This window comes from Acinonyx jubatus, chromosome B1, assembly GCF_027475565.1.
Source record: "Acinonyx jubatus isolate Ajub_Pintada_27869175 chromosome B1, VMU_Ajub_asm_v1.0, whole genome shotgun sequence".
Classification (NCBI taxonomy): Eukaryota; Metazoa; Chordata; class Mammalia; order Carnivora; family Felidae; genus Acinonyx; species Acinonyx jubatus.
In genome coordinates, this window is record NC_069382.1 from 116,808,917 (window position 1) to 116,831,214 (window position 22,298).

The 22,298-nt window shown below is 36.7% G+C and overlaps 1 protein-coding gene across 4 annotated transcripts in view; it reads left to right on the forward strand.

Moving 5' to 3' along the window:
• Nucleotides 1-5,812, forward strand: part of SLC9B1 (solute carrier family 9 member B1) — a 75,252-nt gene extending 69,440 nt beyond the window's left edge. For 3 of the 4 annotated variants that reach the window (XM_053217092.1, XM_015082898.3, XM_053217093.1), the window contains 3 exons: nt 2,229-2,337; nt 2,910-3,046; nt 4,482-4,712. In XM_053217092.1, coding sequence (XP_053073067.1) covers nt 2,229-2,337; nt 2,910-3,046; nt 4,482-4,694 — 459 coding nt within the window. In that variant the 3' untranslated portion in view covers nt 4,695-4,712. Of the gene's footprint in view, nt 1-2,228; nt 2,338-2,909; nt 3,047-4,481; nt 4,713-5,508 lie in introns of those variants that run through there. The other variant, XM_053217094.1, reaches the window with a different exon arrangement.
• The last annotated feature ends 16,486 nt before the right edge of the window (nt 5,813-22,298 follow it).

Here is a 22,298-nt window from a genome sequence, read left to right on the forward strand (position 1 = left end):
GGGTCCGTTTCTGGGTTCTCTATTCTGTTCCATTGATCTGAGTGTCTGTTCTTGTGCCAGTACCATACTGTCTTGATGATTACAGCTTTGTAGTATAGCTTGAAGTCTGGGATTGTGATGCTTCCTACTTTGGTTTTCTTAAAATTTTAAGATTGCTTTGGCTATTCGGGGTCTTTTCTGGTTCCATAGAAATTTTAGGATTATTTGTTCTAGCTCTGTAAAGAATGCTGGTGTTATTTTGATAGAGATTGCGTTGAATATGTAGATTACTTTGGGTAGTATTGGGATTTTAATAATATTTTTTTTTCTTATCCAGGAGCATGGAAATTTTTTCCATTTTTTTGTGTCTTCTTCAATTTCTTTCACAAGCTTTCTATAGTTTTCAGCGTACAGATTTTTCACCTCTTTGGTTAGACTTATTCCTAGGTATTTTATGGTTTTTGGTGCAACTGTAAATGGGATTAAAGTATTTCTTGACTGCTCTTACACAAATTCTTTCTTAGATAAACTTTAGAATCAGCTTGAGAAGTTCCTGACCCCAAAATTATATTAACATTTTGTTTAGTATTGCAATAGTATCATAACTGTAAAATAAATTAAATGGTTAATAATAAGTTACAATTAAATAAATAAAATGAAAATTACTAAAATTCTTTTTTATATGATAAAAGAAATCAAACAGTAAAGAATATGTTTTAAAAATTAAAAGTAACAACTAGGATAATGTGCCACCAAGAAGAAAGAGTAAAATTGTTTTTCTTTTTTTCCTTTTTTAAACTTTACTTTTATAAATCAGAAAGCCCAGTCATAAGGGGAATAGTTAGGAATATAGTTTATACCCAATACAAAGGATATGAAGGTTTTATGTGTCTTTAAAAAAAGATAAGCCCAGACTGAAACTAAAATCTCTTCATCCAGATTCCTTGAAACGAGCCAGGGTACTGTTGCATCAGTAGGGGACTTTGTTGTAACCACATAACTGGAGAAGTAGCCCTGGGAAGGGTTCATTCTCAGAAAGGAAAGCCAGGCAGGCAACCAAATAAGAGTCTGTATTATATGGGTTTGGTTTTGTTTTCAGGAAAAAATAACTTTGAAGTTTTCAACATGTGTCCTTTGGAAGCAGGCCTGACAGATTACTGACATTTTTTGCCTAGTAGCTTAGAACATATCAAGATTCACTTTCATGGGCCTGGGTCCCAAGATAATTGTTAGTGGAGGCCTTATAAACTCCCTTTTGAGAGCTGAAATGTTTGCATAGTCTTGAGTACGTTCTTACCAGGCATGAGGTAGTGCTAGTTCTGTATTTGTTCCGTTACCTTACAAACAAAAGCTAGGGTTCTTACTGAAACATCAGAACATGTCTGGAACTCCAAAACCTTATTTGTTTCATGACAAGATTACCAAATATTTTTATTGAGTAACTTTGTAGATTTTTTTTCCAGTTTCAAGGAACATTTATTTCTATTTTACTTCTTTTTTTTAAGTTTTTATTTTAATTCCAGTTAGTTAGCATACAGTTGTTATATTAGTTTCAGGTTGTACAATATATTGTTTCAACAACTCCATATATCACTCAACGTTCATCACAAGTATACTCCTCAATCCCCATTACCTATTTCACCCACCCCCCACTCCCCTCCCCTCTGATAACCATCACTTTGTTCTCTATAATTCAGAGTCTGTTTCTTTGTCTCTCTCTCTCTCTCTCTCTCTCTCTCTCTCTCTCTCTTTCTTTTTTCTCTTTGCTCATTTGCTTTGTTTCTTAAATTCCACACAAGTGAAATTATACAGTATTTGTCTTTCTCTGACTTATTTCACTTAGCATTATGCTCTCTAGCTTCATCCATGTCGTTGCAAATGGCAAGATTTCATTCTTTTTTTATGGCTGAATACTATTCCAGTGTGTGTGTGTGTGTGTGTGTGTGTGTGTGTGTGTGTGTGTATACATACCACATCTTCTTTATCCATTCATCAATCGATGGGACACTTGGTCTGCTTCCATAACTTGGCTATTGTAAATAATGTTGCTATCAGCTTTGTAGATTTTTTAACCAAATTCTACTTAAGTGTTTGACTAAAACAATTCACCTACTCAATTTTTATTAAACTTTAACATTTCATCTACAAATAAGATATCTTAAGTTCAATAAATATTAAGACTTTAATTTCTAAAATGTAATCCTTTTCATGTGTTACAATAACTAAAAATATATTGTTCTTTTCTACAGATTAGAGTCCAAAGAGTTATTAAAACTGTATGGTATATTTTTCAACCCCTTCTTTTTGGTTTGGTTGGATCAGAAGTATCTGTTACATCTCTTAAATCAAATGCTATTGGTAAGAATAATTAGAGGCACAAAAAATATAAGATTTGAAAATATTTAAGAAAATTATGAATGATTTTTATTTTGTTTACAATATGGCTTTGAATGGTATGAGAACCTTCTTCAGAAACTCATACTGACACAGTTAATAACATATATTTGCTCTTATATTACCCTTTGTGCTCTTTGCTACCAAAGACAGCCCTGAATATCTTTTCCTGAGTGACCTGAGGAAATGCAGGCTGGAATTCATTTCTGACAAAAAATATTACATACCATCAGCACCTTTTGAATACTTTATTTTATAGTGAAAGTTCAAAGTCTATTAACTCAGAATTAAATAAATGTAGTCTATCTTATCTTTCATGGTACCTCTAAAGTGCAAGATCATCTCTTGCACTTTACATAGAAGCTTCAATCATATTTTTATTTTTTATGATTATTATTTTAACTTAAGAAAATGAAGACATAAAGAGGCAATAGTCTTAAAATGCTTTCAGTATTTCTGCAAATCACATCTCTAGGTATAAAGAACCATTTCTTCCCAAATATTTTATTATTTATGTTTGTTTTTATTTGTTGTAGGCATTTGTGTTGTTACCATGAGTTTGGCATTATTGGTTCGAATTTCTTGTACTTTTTTATTGATGTGTTTTGCTGGTTTTAGTTTTAAGGAGAAAATATTTATTGCTTTATCGTGGATCCCCAAAGCTACAGTCCAGGTAAGAACATATTAAGCCATTTTAATAATTTTTAATGTTTATGACTTTTTAATCCTAAATGAATAATGTTACTTTAATCACAAAATGTGGGCTACTAGCCTTACTTTTAAAAAGCTTCACTGATCACAACTACTTGTTGAAAATGATGTAATATTTTAAAATCTGTTTTAAAAGCAATTCTTCTGAAGTTAAAAAGTATACTTTTAATGACAAATACTTCCTAAACTTCTGAAACATTTTTTCCCTATGTTCCCAAAATATAAACTAAGAATATATCTGAATACTGGAATGTTTACATTTTGCTGAATATTGTAGAGCTAACTGTTACAACTTTAAAGTAGAAACACATTCTTTTAAAAATATATCTTTCCTACCCCTGCCACCCACTCCACCATACATGGATGCACATATATTATTTTTAATTATGCATTTAATTTGTATGGTTTTAATTAATGACTAAATCTCCCCACCAGACTATCTGGGAAAGACAAGGAATAGTGTCTGGTTTCCTTCCATTATATTTTCCCCAGCCCTTAACACAGTGCCTGGCATGCAGGAGGTATACCGTAAGCATTACTTATCTACAAGAATGAATGATGAGTGAGTGAATGAATGAAGGAGTGAATGAATGAATGAAAAGGGAGACCTTGTAGTTTTGCCCTCTGATTTAATGATATTCTGTTCCTACTCAAAGATGTTGCTACTTATTGTTAGACTTTTTAACGTGACAGCATAATGTCTTGATTTCCAGAGATTCTTTTTTCCATTGTTACTCCACCACAGAAGGTTGTGAATTTTCATACAACAAAATTTTCTGTGTCATGATTAAAAAAGCAGGTCCATGGGGCAAGACTGGCTGTTTTGAATACCATGTTACTTGCCTATAACATTAGGCAACTTACTTCCTAATCTCTCAGTGCCCACTTTGTAGATTCCACACCTCTTGTCAGTTTTACAATACACACTGCCTCCCAAGTAGGAAGAACAAGGAGAAGACAAGCAACAAATCCTAGAGAACCATAAGAAACTTTAGTTTTTTGTGTTGTCTTGTTACAGCCAAGAAACTAATCATCCATGATAAAAGCAAATAAGCAAAACCCTGCTTCGTTTAAAACTCCTGAGGTTCTGCGAGTAATGTGAGCACTCAAAAAAGATACTTAAATGGGAAAGCTGAGATAATAAGAATACGAAACCAGCCCCCAAATGTCTGCACGCTGATTTGTCACTATTTCACTTTTCGTCCAGATATATTTACTAGGGAGAACATAAAATTGATGAGTAATTCATGAAAATTCCTCAGCACTTTAAGGCTCATCTCTTTTCTGATAGCCTACCACTAGGTTTTGTTTGTTTTAACAGAACCATTAACTTTTATCATATAATAACTATTTTAACATTTTTCTTTATGCCTCATCTTTTTGCCCTCTAAATGCAGGCTGTATTAGGTCCCCTGGCTCTAGAAACAGCAAGCATCAGCGCACCCCACTTGGAACCATATTCAAGGGATGTGATGACAATAGCATTTTTAGCCATCTTGATCACAGCTCCAAATGGAGCTCTAATTATTGGCATACTGGGTCCCAAAGTACTTGCACGCCATGATCCAAGCAAAATCAATGTGAAATTGACAAAATTAAATCTTCATTAAAAAGTTTATTTGCCATCACCTGCCTGCTTCTTTTAATAAATTATCTTACATGAGAGAAAAGTTAAAACATACAAGTGTGTGGAGATTGTACATAGAACCAAGGATTTAATAAATGTGTAATTTCATTACAGAGCTTTCCTATGATTTTTTATTCCAAGATTAATTTAATAAAAGCAATGTAAATAGAATGACCTCTTAGTATTTATATATTTCAAGAACAAAAAAATCTGTAAATACTCTAGGAAAATTTAAAGCAATCCATCAGGCTGAATCTGCTGTTATATTACAAACTAAATACAATAAAAAATTAAATGAACCTAATGACAGAAATGTAAGAATCTAAGCTTCCAAACAGTAGTAGAACTTATCATCAGTTTAGTAATTCATTCACTAAAAAGATCACCAGAAAAGGAAAATGCCAGGAATAAATCTACCAACTTTAAGTGGGTCAACAATATGTATTCTATATTCTGTTTTTAGTGACTATCTGAATAAGTGATATATTAAGTAAAAAAAAAAAATTAAATTTATATTACTTCTGCAGTATCCTTAAAATGACAAGTTTAATAGTTTTTTTTAATCTTTTTTCTTTTTTTAAGTTTATTTATTTTGAGAGAGGGGGTTCAGAGAGAGAAGAGAGAGAATCTCAAGCAGTCTCTTCACTGTCAGGGCAGAGCCCCATGCAACCCACAAACTGTGAGATCCTGACCTGAGCTGAAATCAAGAGTCAGGCACTTAACTAACTGAGCCACCCAAGCGCCCTGCAAGTTTAATTGGTTTTAAATTTTTGTAATGTTTTTGTTTATTTTTGAAGGAGAAAGAGAGACAGAGCATGAGTGGGGGAGGAGCAGAGAGAGAGGAAGACACAGAATTCGAAGCAGGCTCCAGGCTCCAAGCTGTCAGCACAGAGCCCGACGCAGGGCTCAAGCCACAAACTGTGAGATCATGACCTGAGCGGGAGTCGGACGCCTAACCGACTGAGCCACCCAGGCACCTCTTAATAGTTTTTAAATGAAATATTGTAGTATTTATTTACAGGTATAAAATTAAATCACAAATGGAGATAAACCATGATTTTTCAACTAGAATAAAATAAGGATTAAAGTCAGCCTACAGAAATGAAAGACTGATAGACTTGTCCATGTGAGATTTTCTTTTCCTTAGTAATACAGAATCTCCTTTCAATTCTGTCTGATGAAGTCAGCTATGCTTATATAGAACCCATCACAAGCAAAATGCAGTTTCAGTTTATTTCAAGTTTCTTTATTTTAAAGTTGGAAGGGTCATGTAAAATCTTCTCAAATAGCCTTAGTGGAGCCTTCTTAGAAATCATTCAGACTTCTTTGGCAAAAACCAAATGCAGGAACTAGTCATTACTTGGTTTCTCTCTTCCCTCTTCTATATAATAAGTAAGGTATTAAAATAGCACAGAATGTGAAATTTACACATAAATTTGCAAAGTGAAGCAACTATAAGGCAACCAAAACTATGCATTTATTCCTATTAAGACTGGGACCTTTGGGGTGCGGAAAGGAAGAGGAATATGTAACTCTTGATCTCAGGGACATGAGGTACAGCCCAACGTGAAGTGTAGCAATTACTTAAAAAAAAAATAAAAACTGGGACCTTTCACAAAATGGAACACTAAAACTGTCAAAATTTCAAACACACCTAGATAACTCTGGGAGGAGATAAAATAACTACTATTCTAGTAGCATTTTCTTGTACATTTTTACAACTCAGCATAGACTTTGTGCCTCATTTTCAACTAAATTCCAATACTAAAATTCTAAAAATTTAAAATTCTAAACTTCTGCAATGTTATCACTAATGTTTAAATCATAAGGACATATCATTTTACCAGTAAGTAAATGAAAATATATTTATATTCACAAGATAGTATTTTACATTTATAAGATAATTAGATTTTAAAATAGGAAGTTGATCTTAATAAAAGAGAAAGGTACAATAAATCATTTTCAGAATGACGAACTATGGGGTTTTTTTAATTAAGAAAACTATCATTTTTGTGATTTATAGATTTTTTTCTTAAGTATTAAATTTAATATTTATATGTCCATTAGACCAAAACATTCTACATTTTAAGGTAGTATTGCAGGCATTCAGGCTTAATTTGAATTTAAAAGTTTCTGTGTGTAAAAACTAACTTCATTAATGTCATTTTAAAATTACAACTGGGAGCACCTGGGTGATTCAGTTGGTTGAGCAACCAACTCTTAATTTCGGCTCAGGTCATGATCCCAGGGTCAAGAGATCAAGCCCCACATCGGGCTCCATACTGAGAGTGCAGCCTGCTTAAAATTCTCTCTCTTCCAAGGGGCACCTGGGTGGTTCAGTCAGTTGAGCGTCCGACTTTGGTTCAGGTCCTGATGTCACAGTTCATGGGTTTGAGGCCCATGTCAGGCTCTGTGCTGACAGCTTGGAGCCTGGAGCCTGCTTTTGATTCTGTGTCTCCCTCTCTCTCTGCCCCTCTGCTCATACTCTGTCTCTCTCTGTCTCTCAAAAATAAACAAATGTAAAAAAAATAAAAATAAAAAAGATTCTCTCTCTTCCTCTTCCCTCTCCTGGCACATGCTCTATCTCTCTCAAATAAAAAATAAAATTACAACCAGTTAACCATGTGTACAATATCCTAGTGTTTATAGTATTTAAACAAGTAAATACAAGAATATTGTTCCTTATAAACTTATCAAGTATGTCCTTGTTTACTTATTAATACTTTTTACTGTTTAAGAAATTTTTATTAAAGGAAGAGTTTTGTAATCCAAAGTACATTTCCTTGTTCAGATATTATTTCTCTTATTTAAAACTGAAATGACATTCTGAGCTATTCCAAAGTAAAGAATTATAAAATTAAAGAAATGCTTTAAATTTTTGTACTTTGCTGAAAACTGTTTTTCCCAGGATCTATAAAACACCAGTTTTTAGATTGCGTGTGTGTGTGTGTGTGTGTGTGTGTGTGTGTGTGTTTGAATCAGGAAGTAATCTAGAACCAGCATTATGTTTGCTACACCTGGCATTTGATCAGTACATAAGGCTCATAGTTTCTTTTCCTCTTTTGCATTTATTTTACATTTAGCAGTTATTTCCCCATGATAGTTAAGCTTTTTGGTGCTTAGATAATTTTCTTTGGTGAAACATGAGTTTCTCTTCATGGTCCCTGATCAATTTTAAAGAGTTGGGACTATAATGACATTGTTAATTGCTTCCTGGGCAGCCTTTTTAGCTTGGTAGGCTTGTGGTACAGCAACACTTTACCAACCTTAGAACAGAGAGACTCTGGAGATTCAAGGCTATGAAGAGGTTCTGAATTATCAGTCTCCAACAACACATCAGTGATTTTTATCAGCAACAGTAGGGTGCATGGCTTGAATAAAAGGAATCAGCCATTCATCCCAATTTGCTTTTGCACTTGAGGTGGTGCAGATGCCAGCATGGAAGTAGTCAAAGGCTCCTGACCTTGTACATTAACATCAGGCTGCTACATGGTAACTTGTGGCTTTACATTAAGATGTTGAGGATAGCAAACTCCCCAGCATATTTGTACTGTGGAAGAGTACTGACAGCAGGAATAGCTAGAGCAGCAGCTGCTGAGGTTGTTGGGCCCACTGTCTGTGCTGTTACCAATACACCATTGACATGACTTGTGGAACCTATAAAGGAGCTAGGCTCAATATTAAATGGTAGTCTAGGAACAGCTGGGCAGATAGCACCAGGCATATTTTGGAATGGATGAGGTCTGGAACCCTGAGCAGTCCAGTGAGGACTTGGTCTTAGTTGAGCAATTTGGTGAAGAGGATGGTATGCAGCATGGTTCTGAGTCTACAAGGTAGCTGCCGTGAAGTGACCTGAAGGAGGTGGATCCAGGTACTGTAGTTGTTTGCAGCTGGTGATAAAGTACAATACTAGCTGTTGTATTGTCACCAGAGCCAGAAGCCTCCTGTGTTCTTTTTATGTCAATTTAGGGTTTTTTTAAATTTGTTTTTCGATTCTCAAATTGTCCCAAATATGGCCCTTGGGTACCCTTCACGATCGTTTCTGTACTCTCTGGACATGATGCCATCGTGTTTGAATGCTTTCTTCCTTGCAGGACTAACAAGCTGTCCCAGATTCATATGCATTTTTCCTACTCCAGACCTGGAAGCAGCTATTCTCCACAAGACACTGGTATCTTTCCATGAAAATGGGCATATTAAAACCAAAATCTGAAGGGTTAGGAATGCTAACTATAACTGGAGTATCACTGCTTCTAGACCTTTTCAGTAAGCATTGCTAAAAAATACAAGTTTTAGAAATCAGGAAGTACATGTTTTAAAGTAAAAACAGTGTTGTTTTCACTATTATTGGTGATTTTAGAATACAATTCATAGCATAGATTATATGTAGTCAAAATTGCTTCAGTGCTGATTAATGAGGAGAAAAAGTAAATGTTATATAAAACAATGTAATTATAGGACATAAGTTCTATAAGATAACTAAATATTTGAAATAAAGTTTCCTAAGTTATCACAGTTTTTGAATCATTTAAAAAATAAAACTATAAAAAACATGAGATCAGTTGCTATTTCTAAATCAAATATAACTATTATAGGGATTTTACCTAACTTCTGTCTTCTTTCACTTACACTTAATATCTTGGTTCCTAATATTATTAACATATTATTTATTTTTAATATTTAGCATAGTATTTATTAACTTTATTTTCCAATATTCAAAAATTTTAAGAGAGCAATACCAATATTATTACTTACAAGAAACTACTGAATTAAGTTTAATATCTTTTTTAATGTTTATTTATTTTTGAGAGAGAAAAAGAGAGTGAGAAAGAGAATCCCAAGTAGGCTCCGTACTCTCAGCGCAGAGCCCAATGTGGTGCTCAAACTCATGAACTGTGAAGTCATGACCTGAGCCAAAATCAAGAGTTGGAGGCTTAACTGAGTCCTAAGATTTTTTTTTTAATATCTATGTATATATTTTGAGAGAGAGAACACAAGAGGGGCAAGGACAGAGAAAGGGGGAGAGAGAATCCCAAGCAGTCTCCACACTTGGCTCATGAACCATGAGATCATGACCTGAGCCCAAATCAAGAGCCAGTTGCCCAACTGACTGAGCCACCCATGTGCCCCTAAGTTTAAGATATTTTGCAGTTCTTTTGTCCTTAGACTATGTCTCACCAAAGACGTCCACTAAAAGTACTAAATTCTAAAGCTTCTTGAAATAATCCTTGAAATTCTATATATAATTATATATATAGTTATATAATATATATACTTTGATATACAGATTTATTTACTTCTATTTGCTTTTAGTTCCAAGATTTGCCTTTAAATAAGATTTACATATAATTTTGGAGTATATAAAACATTTATATAGTTTAAAAGTCAAGACTATATGAAAAGGTATTTTTGGAAACTCTTGCTTCTTTTCCTGTCCCTTAACAATTGAGCCCATTTTCTTTTTCTTTTATTTAATTTCTGGCTTCTCCTTTTTTAAAAAATATATTTTAGTAAATATAAACAAATGGAAATTTATTGTTGAAAATTATTCCTCTCCGATTACACAAATAGAGCATAATTTGTACACTTTTTTGTCCAGTGTCAGTGCATAGAAATTGTCCTTGTTCCTGTTAACCACTGAATAGTACTATATTATGGCCATGTCCCATTAGTTTGAGAATTCCTCTATTGACGAAAGTTCTTTCCAATCCTTAGATGTTATAAATAATCCCACAATGAACGAACACATGGGGTTGTATTTTGTGTGTGATTATGTGTGTGTGTGTGCACGTGTGTGTGCTTGGGCAGAGTCTTTTCTAGGATCACACCAAGAGCATATATTTTCAAACCTCAGGATTATTCCAGTCTGATAAATGAGAGATAGAATTTCAGTGTAATTTTAAGTTTCTTTGATTATGAATGAGCGGGCATCTTTTCCATTGATTTAAAGGCCATTTGCCTTCCTTTTTCTGCAAACTATCTGTTCATGTCCTTTGTCTATCAGATTTTTGGTATTTCTCTTTTCTATTTTAAAAAGATCTTTACATAGGAGAGACTAGCCAGTTGTCTGTGATGTAAATTACAGATCTTTTCTCCAATTTTTCTTTTGATTTTGCTAGTGGTACTTCTTTCCTTAAGTAAAAGAGTTTTCTGTTCATATAGTTGAATATATGAATCTTTTTCTTTATGCTATTAGATACACAGTTAGAAAGGAATTCACTCATTTTTCCCTTACCACTTGTATAGTTTCATTTTTCACTGTTACTTCTCTGATGCATTTGGAATTTATTCTGTTACATGGTGTGCGGTATGGATTGAATGTTATCTTTTGCCAAATGGTTTTCCAGTTATCTGACCCTGGATTAGTTTGTTAGAGCTGCCAAAACAAATTGCCACAAACTGAGTAGTTTTAAACAACAGAAACTTATTTTCTCATAGTTCTGAAGACTAGAAGTCCAAAATGAAGGTGTCAACAGAGCCATGTTCCCTCCAAAGCCTCCCAGGGAGGATTTTTCCTGGCCTCTTCCAGCTGGTGGTAGTTCCTTGGCTTGTAAATGCATCACTCCAGTCTCTTACTCTGCCTTTAGATGGCATTTTCCTGATGTGTCTCTGCATCATCCTTCCTTTGTGCATGTCTGTTTCTGTGTCCAAACTTCCTATTCTTAGGGTGTCAGTCATATTGGATTAGGGGCTCAGCCTGCTCTAGTATGACCTCACCTTAACTAATTCCATCTGCAGTGACCCTATTTCCAAATAATTCTGAAGTACTAAGGTTCAGGACTTCAACATATCTTTTGGGGGAACACAACCCGTAATAAGTACCATTTATTAAAATAACTATCGTTTTCCTTCTGTGATTCAAGATGTCTTTATTGTACATTAAATTTCCATATATATTTGAGTCTATTTCTGGAGTTTTATCCTATTCCACTGATTTATCAATTCACCTTCTAATACCAGAATATTTTAATTTTAGAAGCTTTATATTATGTTTTAATATCTGGTAGAGCTAGTTACCTTAATGCTCCTTTTTCCCTAGGACTTTCCTTGCTTTTTAAAAAATTTTCCTTATGAACTTTAAGATGACTGTGTAAATGCAGAACATAATTCTTGCATATTACTCTGCCTACATCTCGAGAACAGTTTAGCAATGTGTGGTAAAGTTTTCAATCCAACATTCACAGCACAAGGAGAGACATAGAAGGAGGGTGTGGATCAGAGAACATAAATGCTTTTCATGAAAGAACTGAATAGACTATGTCTAAGTGGTTTTCATTTGTTTAAGGAAAGGAATGACTGTTGTATTTAATGCCCTAGATACTACATTAATTTCTACTGTACATTATACTCCCTTGGTGAGAGTATTCTTAATGCCATATTATTTTTTAATAAAATCAATATTTTTGTTGTGCTTATTTATAGGAGTTATTGTCAATTGGAATTTATAGAAGTTATTGTCAATTGGAATGTACACATAAGAATTACTTCATGGTGTAGGAATCTCTAGGTTTTCGATAACCATTTGTTATTTGTATTAAAGATTAATCTTCTATTAGTAAGCTAGTTATAGGTTTAAAGTATTGTCCCCCAGTGCTGTTTGTTTGTATGTCAGGCAGAGAAGTTTAGAATTACAGAATACAGGAGCAGGAAGACACTTGGTGATCATTTAATCTAACCTCCCTCATCTTTTATTTAAAAAATTTTTTTAAATTTTTGAGAGAAATAAATTTTTAAATTTATTTTTGAGAGAGAGAGAGCAAGCAAAGGAGTAGCAGAGAGAGAGAGAGAGAGAGAGAGAGAGAGAGATCTGAAGCGGGCTCCACGCTAACAGCCCAGAGCCTGATGCAGGGCTTGAACTCATGAACCATGAGATCATGCCTGAGCTGTGAAGTCAGAAGCTTAACCAACTGAACCACCTAGGCGCCCCACCTTCCTCATCTTCTAGATGAGAAAACTGAAACCCAGATTTATTATTACTGCTCAGTGTCCAAGTCTGGGCCTCAAATCTCCCTTTTCTCCATTGCTTTCTGCTCAGCTAAACCTCTGAACATCAGTGGCCCACACTGGCCACATCGTCATTATTTCCTCTGGTCTTACTAACAGTCTTCTAATAGTTCCACTCCATTTCAGCTCATCTCAAGTTTTAGTTTTTCTTTCACTGACAACATATTACTTAAAATATTGCTGGCAATAATTAATATGATTCTGATGAAGTAATGAAGTAGTCATTGGATGTGTACTGCCCCCAGGGAGGTAGTGTAATTGGGCTACGTAGTTCCTTTTGGTGTTGTTGTTAATGTTTATTTATTTTTGAGAGAGAGTGAAAGACAATGCAGGTGAGGGGCAGAGAGAGAGGGAAACAGAGGATCCAAAGCAGGCTCTACATTGACAGCAGAGAGCGCTGTGTGGGCTCAAACCCACAAACCGTGAGATCAAGAGCGGAGCCAAAGTCGGACACTTAACCAACTGAGCCACTAGGCGCCCTGCTATATAGTTCCTTTTGTCTGAGGGCAATTCTCTCTCTCTTCTTTTTTAATGTTTATTTATTTTTGAGAGAGAGAGAGAGCACGCGCACAAGCAAAGGAGGTGCAGAAAAGAGGGGAGGAAGACACAGAATCTGAAGAAGGCTCCAGGCTCTGAGCTGTCAGCATAGAGCCCAACGTGGAGCTCAAACTAACAAACTGTGAGATCATGACCAGAGCAGAATTAGAACATTTAACCAATTGAGCCACCCAGGCGCCCCTATATGAGGGCAATTCTTAAGGAGGGTCTTAGTTGTGATCCCTCAACAGACAACACTCAAGGCAGGCAGGGGAATGAGTGCCTCAGTCCTGAAAGAGGGATATTGGCTACACATCACCACCCCTTGTGCCATTTGGATCTTTGGCTCTATTGCTTCATATAATTTCACTCCATCTGGGAAAAAACTCCTCCAGGATTCTGGCTGGTTTCTTTTCTTGGGGAAATTTATGAAAGGAACATTAGTGGAATGAACTATAGCCCCTTACCTCCGCAGCTGGTCTTGCACCCTCAACTGATCATCGCTCTCACCTACTATCCACACACTATCTGTTCTACACTTCTCTCACCCTCAACTAGTACCTGTACTGGTCTCTGTCACTTACCTGGCAGGTGACCCCAATCATCATCCTGAGGTGCTTGAGCCCAGGTCATCATTTGTCCTCTACTGAACATAGAATGCCACGCTCAGCCATGGTACTACACTTGTCTACTTAAATTGAGCCATCAAAATTGAATAAGAGATTTCCTTATTACATATCTGTTACATACAGATCCCCCAGTGGATCACTTGGAATGTGCCAACCACATTCCTCTCTCCTTCCATTTTGTAACACCACTGAGAGATTAGAAGCAAAAATTTCCCAACAGGTCACTGTGAATGATGGTAAATGTGCTACTCTTTCTCCACCCTTGATCTTCTGTCTGCTAGAGACATGGGACCATGTAATGGTCATTGATCTAGAGTGCATTCTGGCGCCCCATCCTTGTAGCTTCAAAAGTCTTCTAAAGCTTTTTCTACCATTCTCATCAGTTTGGCAGGTTCTGATTGCTGTGCTTATATGATTTTTGATGGGATTACTGATGCACGTTGTCATGTGTCCACTGCTCCAACTACTGTGCTATCAAGTGTATTCCTTGCTCCAATGTAATGATGACCAGGATTCCTTGTTGGTTATCAAATATTCTGTTAGCCCTTGGGTAGTGGTGCTGGTTGAGGCCATATGAGCAGGAAAGACAGACTGATACTCAGAATAAGTCTCAGTTCCAATCAAGATTAATTGTTCTCTTACCTAAATGGGAGGGATTCAATGTCTTCAACTTGCCACTATGTTACTATACGGTCTCATTGAAGGATGGTGCCATATTGAGGTCTCAGTGTTGTTCTCTGCTGTTACCAGCAAGTTGGACATTCAGCAGCAGCAGTAAGAACTTCTACTGTTTGGGCCTCTTTATAGCTGCCACTACATTTATGCATCAATTGTGGCAGTACTTAGGTGGCCAATGGAAGAGGCTGGCTGACATCAATTGGCTGAATCATTTTGTCACCTTGGTTGTTGGTAGATACCCTCTGTAAGAATTAACTGTGATACAAAGATCTTCATATCTTGTATCTATTCCCATAGGTTCATCCATATGCCTCTTTCTCAGATTTCTTTGTCTTCAGTCTTCCATGCCTTCTCCTCCAGCTCCTTACCTACCAACCAAACCATTTGGCCATGAATCTGAATACATTCTTACCTTGGGCCACCTCTCTATACATGTGAAATGAATGAACCAGTCCAGAGTTCTGACTACTGGGAGGATTTTGTCTTTTTGTTATCTTTCCAGAGCTAAAGTAAGCAGCCATATAATTTTGACTTCCAGCCACATCTTGAGCTAAACCTTCAATAAACCAAATTTAACCTTTTTCCTCCCCAAGCAACATGGGAATGCCCACACAACCATAGTTGCAAGCTGAGGGAGAGAAACTAGTGGAACAGTTTTTGATGACATGGGAACCTGAACCTCCTGCTTATACTGTTTATTTGTGACCTGTAGTGCTTCTTATGCCTGATCTTTAATGTGCTACTTCCATCTTGTGATGGGCTACTGTTGGACCAAGTTGCCCTTATGACTCGGTGGGTCTAACAAAACCAAGTTCATAATGGGAAGTTCTAGTCACATGGTAACTCAATACCCATTGCCAGGTGAATCCAGTATTATTAAGGTGTATAATTATTCTATTCAATATGATGTATAATTATCAGCAGACAGCATGGCCTTGCTAGAGAACCCCATAGGACTATGTTGTGATTCCTCTTCTTGTGGTTTGCTTCACATGGTGTCTTTCCCACTGTATATATCTTTTTTTCTCTATTGTTTGTATAGTGTTGAGATACATTAAAATATTAAGCATCACTATTGTAGAGAATTTAAACTCAATTCTATAATAAAATATGGTTAATACTGGGTTGCCAAAAGCCCATTTTCTTCACTTTTAATATTCTTCGTCATTAAAATAACATTGCTGTAACACAGGTGGTTCCTACCCATACTGATCACCAAAATTTTAGAGTCTTATCTTGCAAGTGTGGCACATATATAATTAAACAGTTGGTAAACATACACAGATTGAACACAAATAAGGCACACAAGGTACTGCTGTGTAATGTATCTACCAAGAAATTGATCAGGCCAGTATATAAAAGTTGTATTTTACAGCAAGAAAAAAAATAACTGGTTTCTGTTCATAGCTGTGATTAAACAAAGACTGAGTTCCTTTCTTTCAGCTTCAGAGACTAGAGATACTAAATGCTTTTTATTTGTGGCAGACAACTAGATCAGTTCCCAAGAACATAGTGGCACTACAGCCCCTTTAATTAGAAATTTGGCAAAACTCAAAATTGTATCACCCAGTAGTAAACTACTAAGAACGATCAGGCTAGAAGCAACTATCTAAATACAAAAGGCTAAATAGGTATTCTCTGAGATACTACAACATTTACCTGAACTATGTAAAGAGATATGAAGAGGCTAATAGCTGTCAGAATACCGTATGTTCCTTTTATCCAGTTTTTGACATGTGATCTTTTTTTAAGCATATATGATCCTGTTTCCCACTGCATACATATGTATCTTTTTAATGTTTATTTATTTTTGAGAGAGAGAGAGAAGCACAAGTAAGGGGAGGGGAAAGAAGCGGGGTGGAATTCAAAGCAGGCTCTGTGCTGTCAGCAGAGAGCCTGATGCGGGGCTGGAACTCATGAACGGTGAGATCATGACCTCAGCCGAAATCAGATGCTCAACCAACTGAGCCACCCAGGCGCCCTCCCCCATCACTGCATATATCTTTAATGCCAGAATCTGCTGGTTGTATGACCCAACTGACAGGGCTGCTTGGACCTATTCTAAGCTCCTGTCAAAGCTGGCAGCCTTCTGTGTCACTCAGCAAATATGTCAGAGCAGTATTCCTAAGTTTGGAATATGCTACCTCCAGAACTCAAAGAGGTCTATGAGGCATTGCGCTTCCTTCTTCATGGTAGGAATATAAGATGCAATAGTTTGTCCTGTATTTTAAACCTACCTCAGACCAATGGGCCCTGAAAATCTCCATTGATGTGGTAGGTCCCTTAACCTTCAAAGGGTTTTCTCTTACTCTCAGGGATGCATGTGTCCCAGATGTCCAGTATACTTGCCACTTCTTATCCCCTCAGTCTGTTTTAACTGATCAATATAATGGAAAATGTGATATTCTTACAGAATATCCAGACAGCCCAGGTCTTTTTGGATTGTATTATGACAGAGGGTAGAAAAGCTAACCATAGACTTCAGGCAAGACTGTAAATGTATGTTCTTGTCCTTCTCATGCATGTGAATTGCTTCTGGTAAATTTCCCTTAAAGTACTGCTTCAGCTGTATTACACACCTGTTGGTCTGTAATCTTTTCATTTTTATCCAATTTTAAATATGTTCTAATTTTAGTATAATTACTTCTTGTTTCCATAAATTATTTGGAATTGTTTTTAATTTCTAAAATCTATGGATCTCTTTTGAATAACCTTTTGTTATTGTTTTTTTTTAATATGAAATTTATTGTCAAATTGGTTTCCATACAACACCCAGTGCTCATCCCAAAAGGTGCCCTCCTCAATACACATCACCCACCCTTCCCTCCCTCCCATCCCCCATCAATCCTTAGTTTGCTCTCAGCTTTTAAGAGCCTCTTATGTTTTGGCTCCCTCCCTCTCTAACCTATTTTTTTTTCCTTCCCCTCCCCCATGGTCTTCTGTTAAGTTTCTCAGGATCCACATAAGAGTGAAAACATATGGTATTTGTCTTTCTCTGTATGACTTACTTCACTTAGGGTAACACTCTCCAGTTCCATCCACGTTGCTACAAAAGACCGTATTTCATTCTTTCTCGTTGCCACATAGTATTCCATTGTGTATATTGTGTATTTAAGCCACAATTTCTTTATCCATTCATCAGTTGATGGACATTTAGGCTCTTTCCATAATTTGGCTATTGTTGAAAGTGCTGTATAAACATTGGGATACAATTGCCCCTACGCATCAGCACTCCTGTATCCCTTGGGTAAATCCCTAGCAGTGCTATTGCTGGGTCATAGGGTAGATCTATTTTTCATTTTTTGAGGAATCTCCACTGTTTTCCAGAGTGGCTGCACCAGTTTGCATTCCCTGTTATTGATTTCTAATACTAGTGCTTTTTTGTCTGTCTCTGAATTTTAAAATGTCATACCTTTAAGGATGCCTTGGTGGCTCAGTCAGTTGAGCATCTGACTCTTGATTTCAGCTCAGGTGATGGTCTCATGGTTCATGGGTTTGAGCCCTGCATTGGGCTCTATGCTGTAGCATCACAGAGCCTGTTCAGAATTCTCTCTCCCTTCCTCTCTGCCCCTACCCTACTCATGCTCATGCTCTCTCTCAAAATAACAAACTTTAAAAAATTTTTAAAAATAAAATGTTATAACTTTAGGCCTAACACCTGGTCCATTTTTGTAAATATTTCAAGTTTACTTGAAAAGAATAGGGATTCTTTAATTGTTGACTATAGTTCTATATCATATATATAGCTTTATGAAGTTTATGTGCATTTAGTCAGTTACTAAAAATGATGTGTTAAAATCTCTCAGTGTATTTGTGAATTTATCAGTTTCTCTCCATAATTCTATTTTGGCCTTTTTTACTCTTGAAGATGTATTATTAGGTATCTATAATTTTAGAACTGGTATATCTTCCTGGTGGATTTTTACTTTTATTATTATCTAGTGAAAGGAGAGGAGTTTGAGCATTTCAAGGCTGATCATGGGGGGACAAATATGGCCATGAGGTGGCAGTAGCACACACAAGCTTTATTTGGGGGTTGCTTTGAAGATTTGCATATTGGGGAAAGCCCTAAGGGAAGACCTTCCAGAGACTTAAGGCTTGGAGGCCATCCTTCAGAAGGGGAGGAGAGTGAGGGAACTCCTGGAGGAGAAAGGCATCAGAAAGAGGGCTTATGTGTCTAGGTGGTTTTTGTATGATGTCACTCAGCAAGCAGCATCTGAGTGCAGAGAGTCTCTGGGTCAGACTGAAGAATTCTAAAGAGCAGCAGCAGGTTAGGGTCTTTATAGCCCAAGACTTATTGTATCTGTGGCAAGCAGATTTTAGACAGTTGCACAGGGTATGTTAAGGAGTCAAGCTCTAAGTAGCTAAAAATCTGATTAAGCTATGTTTAAAACAAATGGATGTGTAAAATTTTGGTATGGTATTAGTGGGCTTTTGAGCTAATAAACAACCCAGGGCCAATACACAGAAGCCTCATTTGCCTCATCAGTTTGTTTTTTGTTTTTGTTTTTTTGCTCACTGTTGTTTATTATATTTTACTTGATTTTTAGGTTTATTTTTTTTAAATATTTTTTTAACATTTATTTATTTTTGAGACAGGGAGAGACAGCATGAACGGGGGAGGGTCAGAGAGAGAGGGAGACACAGAATCTGAAACAGGCTCCAGTCTCTGAGCTGTCAGCACAGAGCCTGACGCGGGGCTCAAATTCACGGACCACGAGATCATGACCTGAGCCGAAGTCGGACACTTAACCCACTGAGCCATCCAGGCGCCCCTAGGTTTGTTTATTTTTATTGGCATTATTTTAGTGAAGTGCCAGTTTATTGCAGTCTGCTATCTTACCACGTATTTATTATTAAAACTGCTGTAATAGGAATTTTACTTCATTCTTTGCTTCCACTTAACTAAAATTGCTCTAGGTAAGGTCATCAATGACCTTCATGTTATCAGTTCCAATTAATATTTTACATTTTCTTATAGCATATACACATGTGTAATTTACATAATTCAAAATGGGATATCATACATGGAATTTAATACTTTACTTTCCCTTTTTTGCTCATCCTCTCCTTTCTCCCACTCAGATTCCCATCTTTATTCCACCTACCCTCTCCAGACAAAAAATGTCACCCTCATTAGAAGATTTTATCCCCATTTTTCTCCATGCTCATAAGATCTTATGCAAAATTATATACATATACATGACCCCAAATAAGAGTGTATATATACATACATACACACAAAGATGGATTAAACATGCTATATTGTATCTTGCTTTTTACCACTACTACATAGAAATGCTGACTGATTCACCCAAACACTCCTAAAGTGAGTTTTTAAGTCCATAATTTAAAAAGTACTAAGAAGGGCGCCTGGGTGGCTCATTCAGTTGAGTGGCCGCCTCTTTATTTTGAATCAGGTCATGATCCCAGGGTTGGGGGATTGAGTCCTGTGTTGGCCTCCATGCTCACAGCACAGAGTCTACTTGGGATTCTCTCTTTCCGTCTCTTTCTGCCCCTCCCTCACACTTTCTCCCCCAAATAAATATAATAAACATTTCAAAAATTTAAAAAACTCTTTTTATTTAAAGAAAAATTTTTTAAATGTTTATTTATTTCTGAGACAGAGAGAGACAGAGCATGAGCAGGGGAGGGGCAGAGAGAGAGGGAGACACAGAATCCAAAGCAGGCTCCAGGCTCTGAGCTGTCAGCACAGAGCCCAATGCGGGGCTCTAATTCACAACCGCAAGATCATGACCTGAGCCACCCAGGTGCCCCAAAACTCTCCTTTTTAAAAACCTCACTTTTGGGGTGCTTGGCAGTCTGTCAGTTAAGTGACTGACTCTGGATTTTGGCTCAGGTCATGATCTTACAGTTGTGAGATCCACTGTGCAGAGCCTGCTTAAGAATCTCTCCCTCTTTCTGCCCTCCCCCTGCTTGTGTGCATGTGCCTGTGTGCTCTTAAAAACTCAAAAAATATAATAAATAAAATTTAAAAGCCTCACTTTTATGTTCTCATTTGATAATTAATCTACTAACATTTTAAATTTCATCTTGGGTGCTTTTGGTCATTTATGTTTTTCTAGGAAATTATCCATTTCCTCTAGGTTTTCCAATGTGTTGCTTATACAGCTGTATGCAGCATTTTTTTTAACGTTTATTCATTTTTTGATAGAGATAGAGCGTTGAGTGGGGGAGGGGCACAGAGAGAGGGAGATAGACTCGGTCGCAATCTCCAGGCCCTGAACTGACAGCACAGAGCCAGAGGCCGGGCTAGAACTCACGGACCATAGATCATGACCTGAGTGGAAGTCCAACGCTCAACCGACTGAGCCACCCAGATGCCCCTGTATGCAGCATTTTAAAGTGAACATCTTTCTAGATCTTCATCTTATTTCGCTGCTTGGCAGCATTCAAGATAATTGAAGACTGTACTTCTAAGTTTTGAGGGTTTTTTCTTTTAACATTTATTCATTTTTGAAAGACAGAGAGTGACAGAGCATGAGTGGGGGAGGGGCAGAGAGAGAGAGAGACAAAGAATCCAAAGCAAGTTCCAGGCTTTAAGCTGTCAGCACAGAGCCTGACATGGGGCTCGAAACCACGGACCACGAGATCATTACTTGAGCCGAAGTCGGATGCTTAGTTGACTGAGCCACCCAGGTGCCCCTAAGTTTTTGAGTTCCTTAAATCTGTTGAATGGGTGGTGTTGATCCCTATCTTCAGTGTTATGAGGCAGAGGAATGTATGACAGATACTAATGGAAAATTACAGGAAATTCAAAAATTTAGTGAATTATTTCTTGACATTTTTTATTTTCCCTCTAGTACAGGGTTCATCTCCGTAATTATGCAATTTACTACCCTTTTCCCCATTTCTATATCGTTTTGGGAAATTACAGCCTTATAATAGAGATCAGGAATTTGCTAACATTGTGGCTGATCTATTGGACAACAGTAAATATTGAATTTGACAATAGAGCATAGAGTCACAGATACACTCTTTTTATAAGCAAATATTTAAACCAAAGGACAATTAGTGGGTGATGTCATCTCTGACTAACAACATAGGTATGCCTCTCTGAACAGATTTTCAATGTCCTTCAAGATCATAACTAATATAAAATGACATAATACAATTGCTTACAATATGGATTTTCTACTTTTTATATTAAAATACTGCTTGCTAGAACATGACTTTACTAAACTGGATTTCTCCAGAAGATAAAAAATTTCACTATCTGGGGGTGCCTGGGTGGCTCAGTCGGCTGAGCGTCCGACTTTGGCTCAGGTCACGATCTCGCAGTTCATGGGTTCGAGCCCCGCATCAGGCTCCGTGCTGATGGCTCGGAGCCTGTAGCCTGCTTCGGATTCTATGTCTCCCTCTCTTTCTGCCCCTTCCCCACTCATGCTCTGTCTCTGTCTCTCAAAAATGAATAAACGTTAAAAAAAAATTTTTCACTATCTGAACAATGTAAGATAAAGTGAGCTTCCAGGAAAAGATCATCACAAACTAAATCACAACTTCAGATGATGCAGTATAGCTAAAACAAAACAAAACAAAACAAAACAGCCATTGAGTCTTCTACAGTCCAGCCTCTGATGCAAAGGGATTCCCTGGCTAGCAAGACAAACCATGTTCCTTTAATTTTCCTCATACTTTAACAAATTAAATTATGTAGTGAATTACAGTCATTAAACTTGAAAAATCTTTCAATTAAATGGAAAAACTTCCCATGAGAA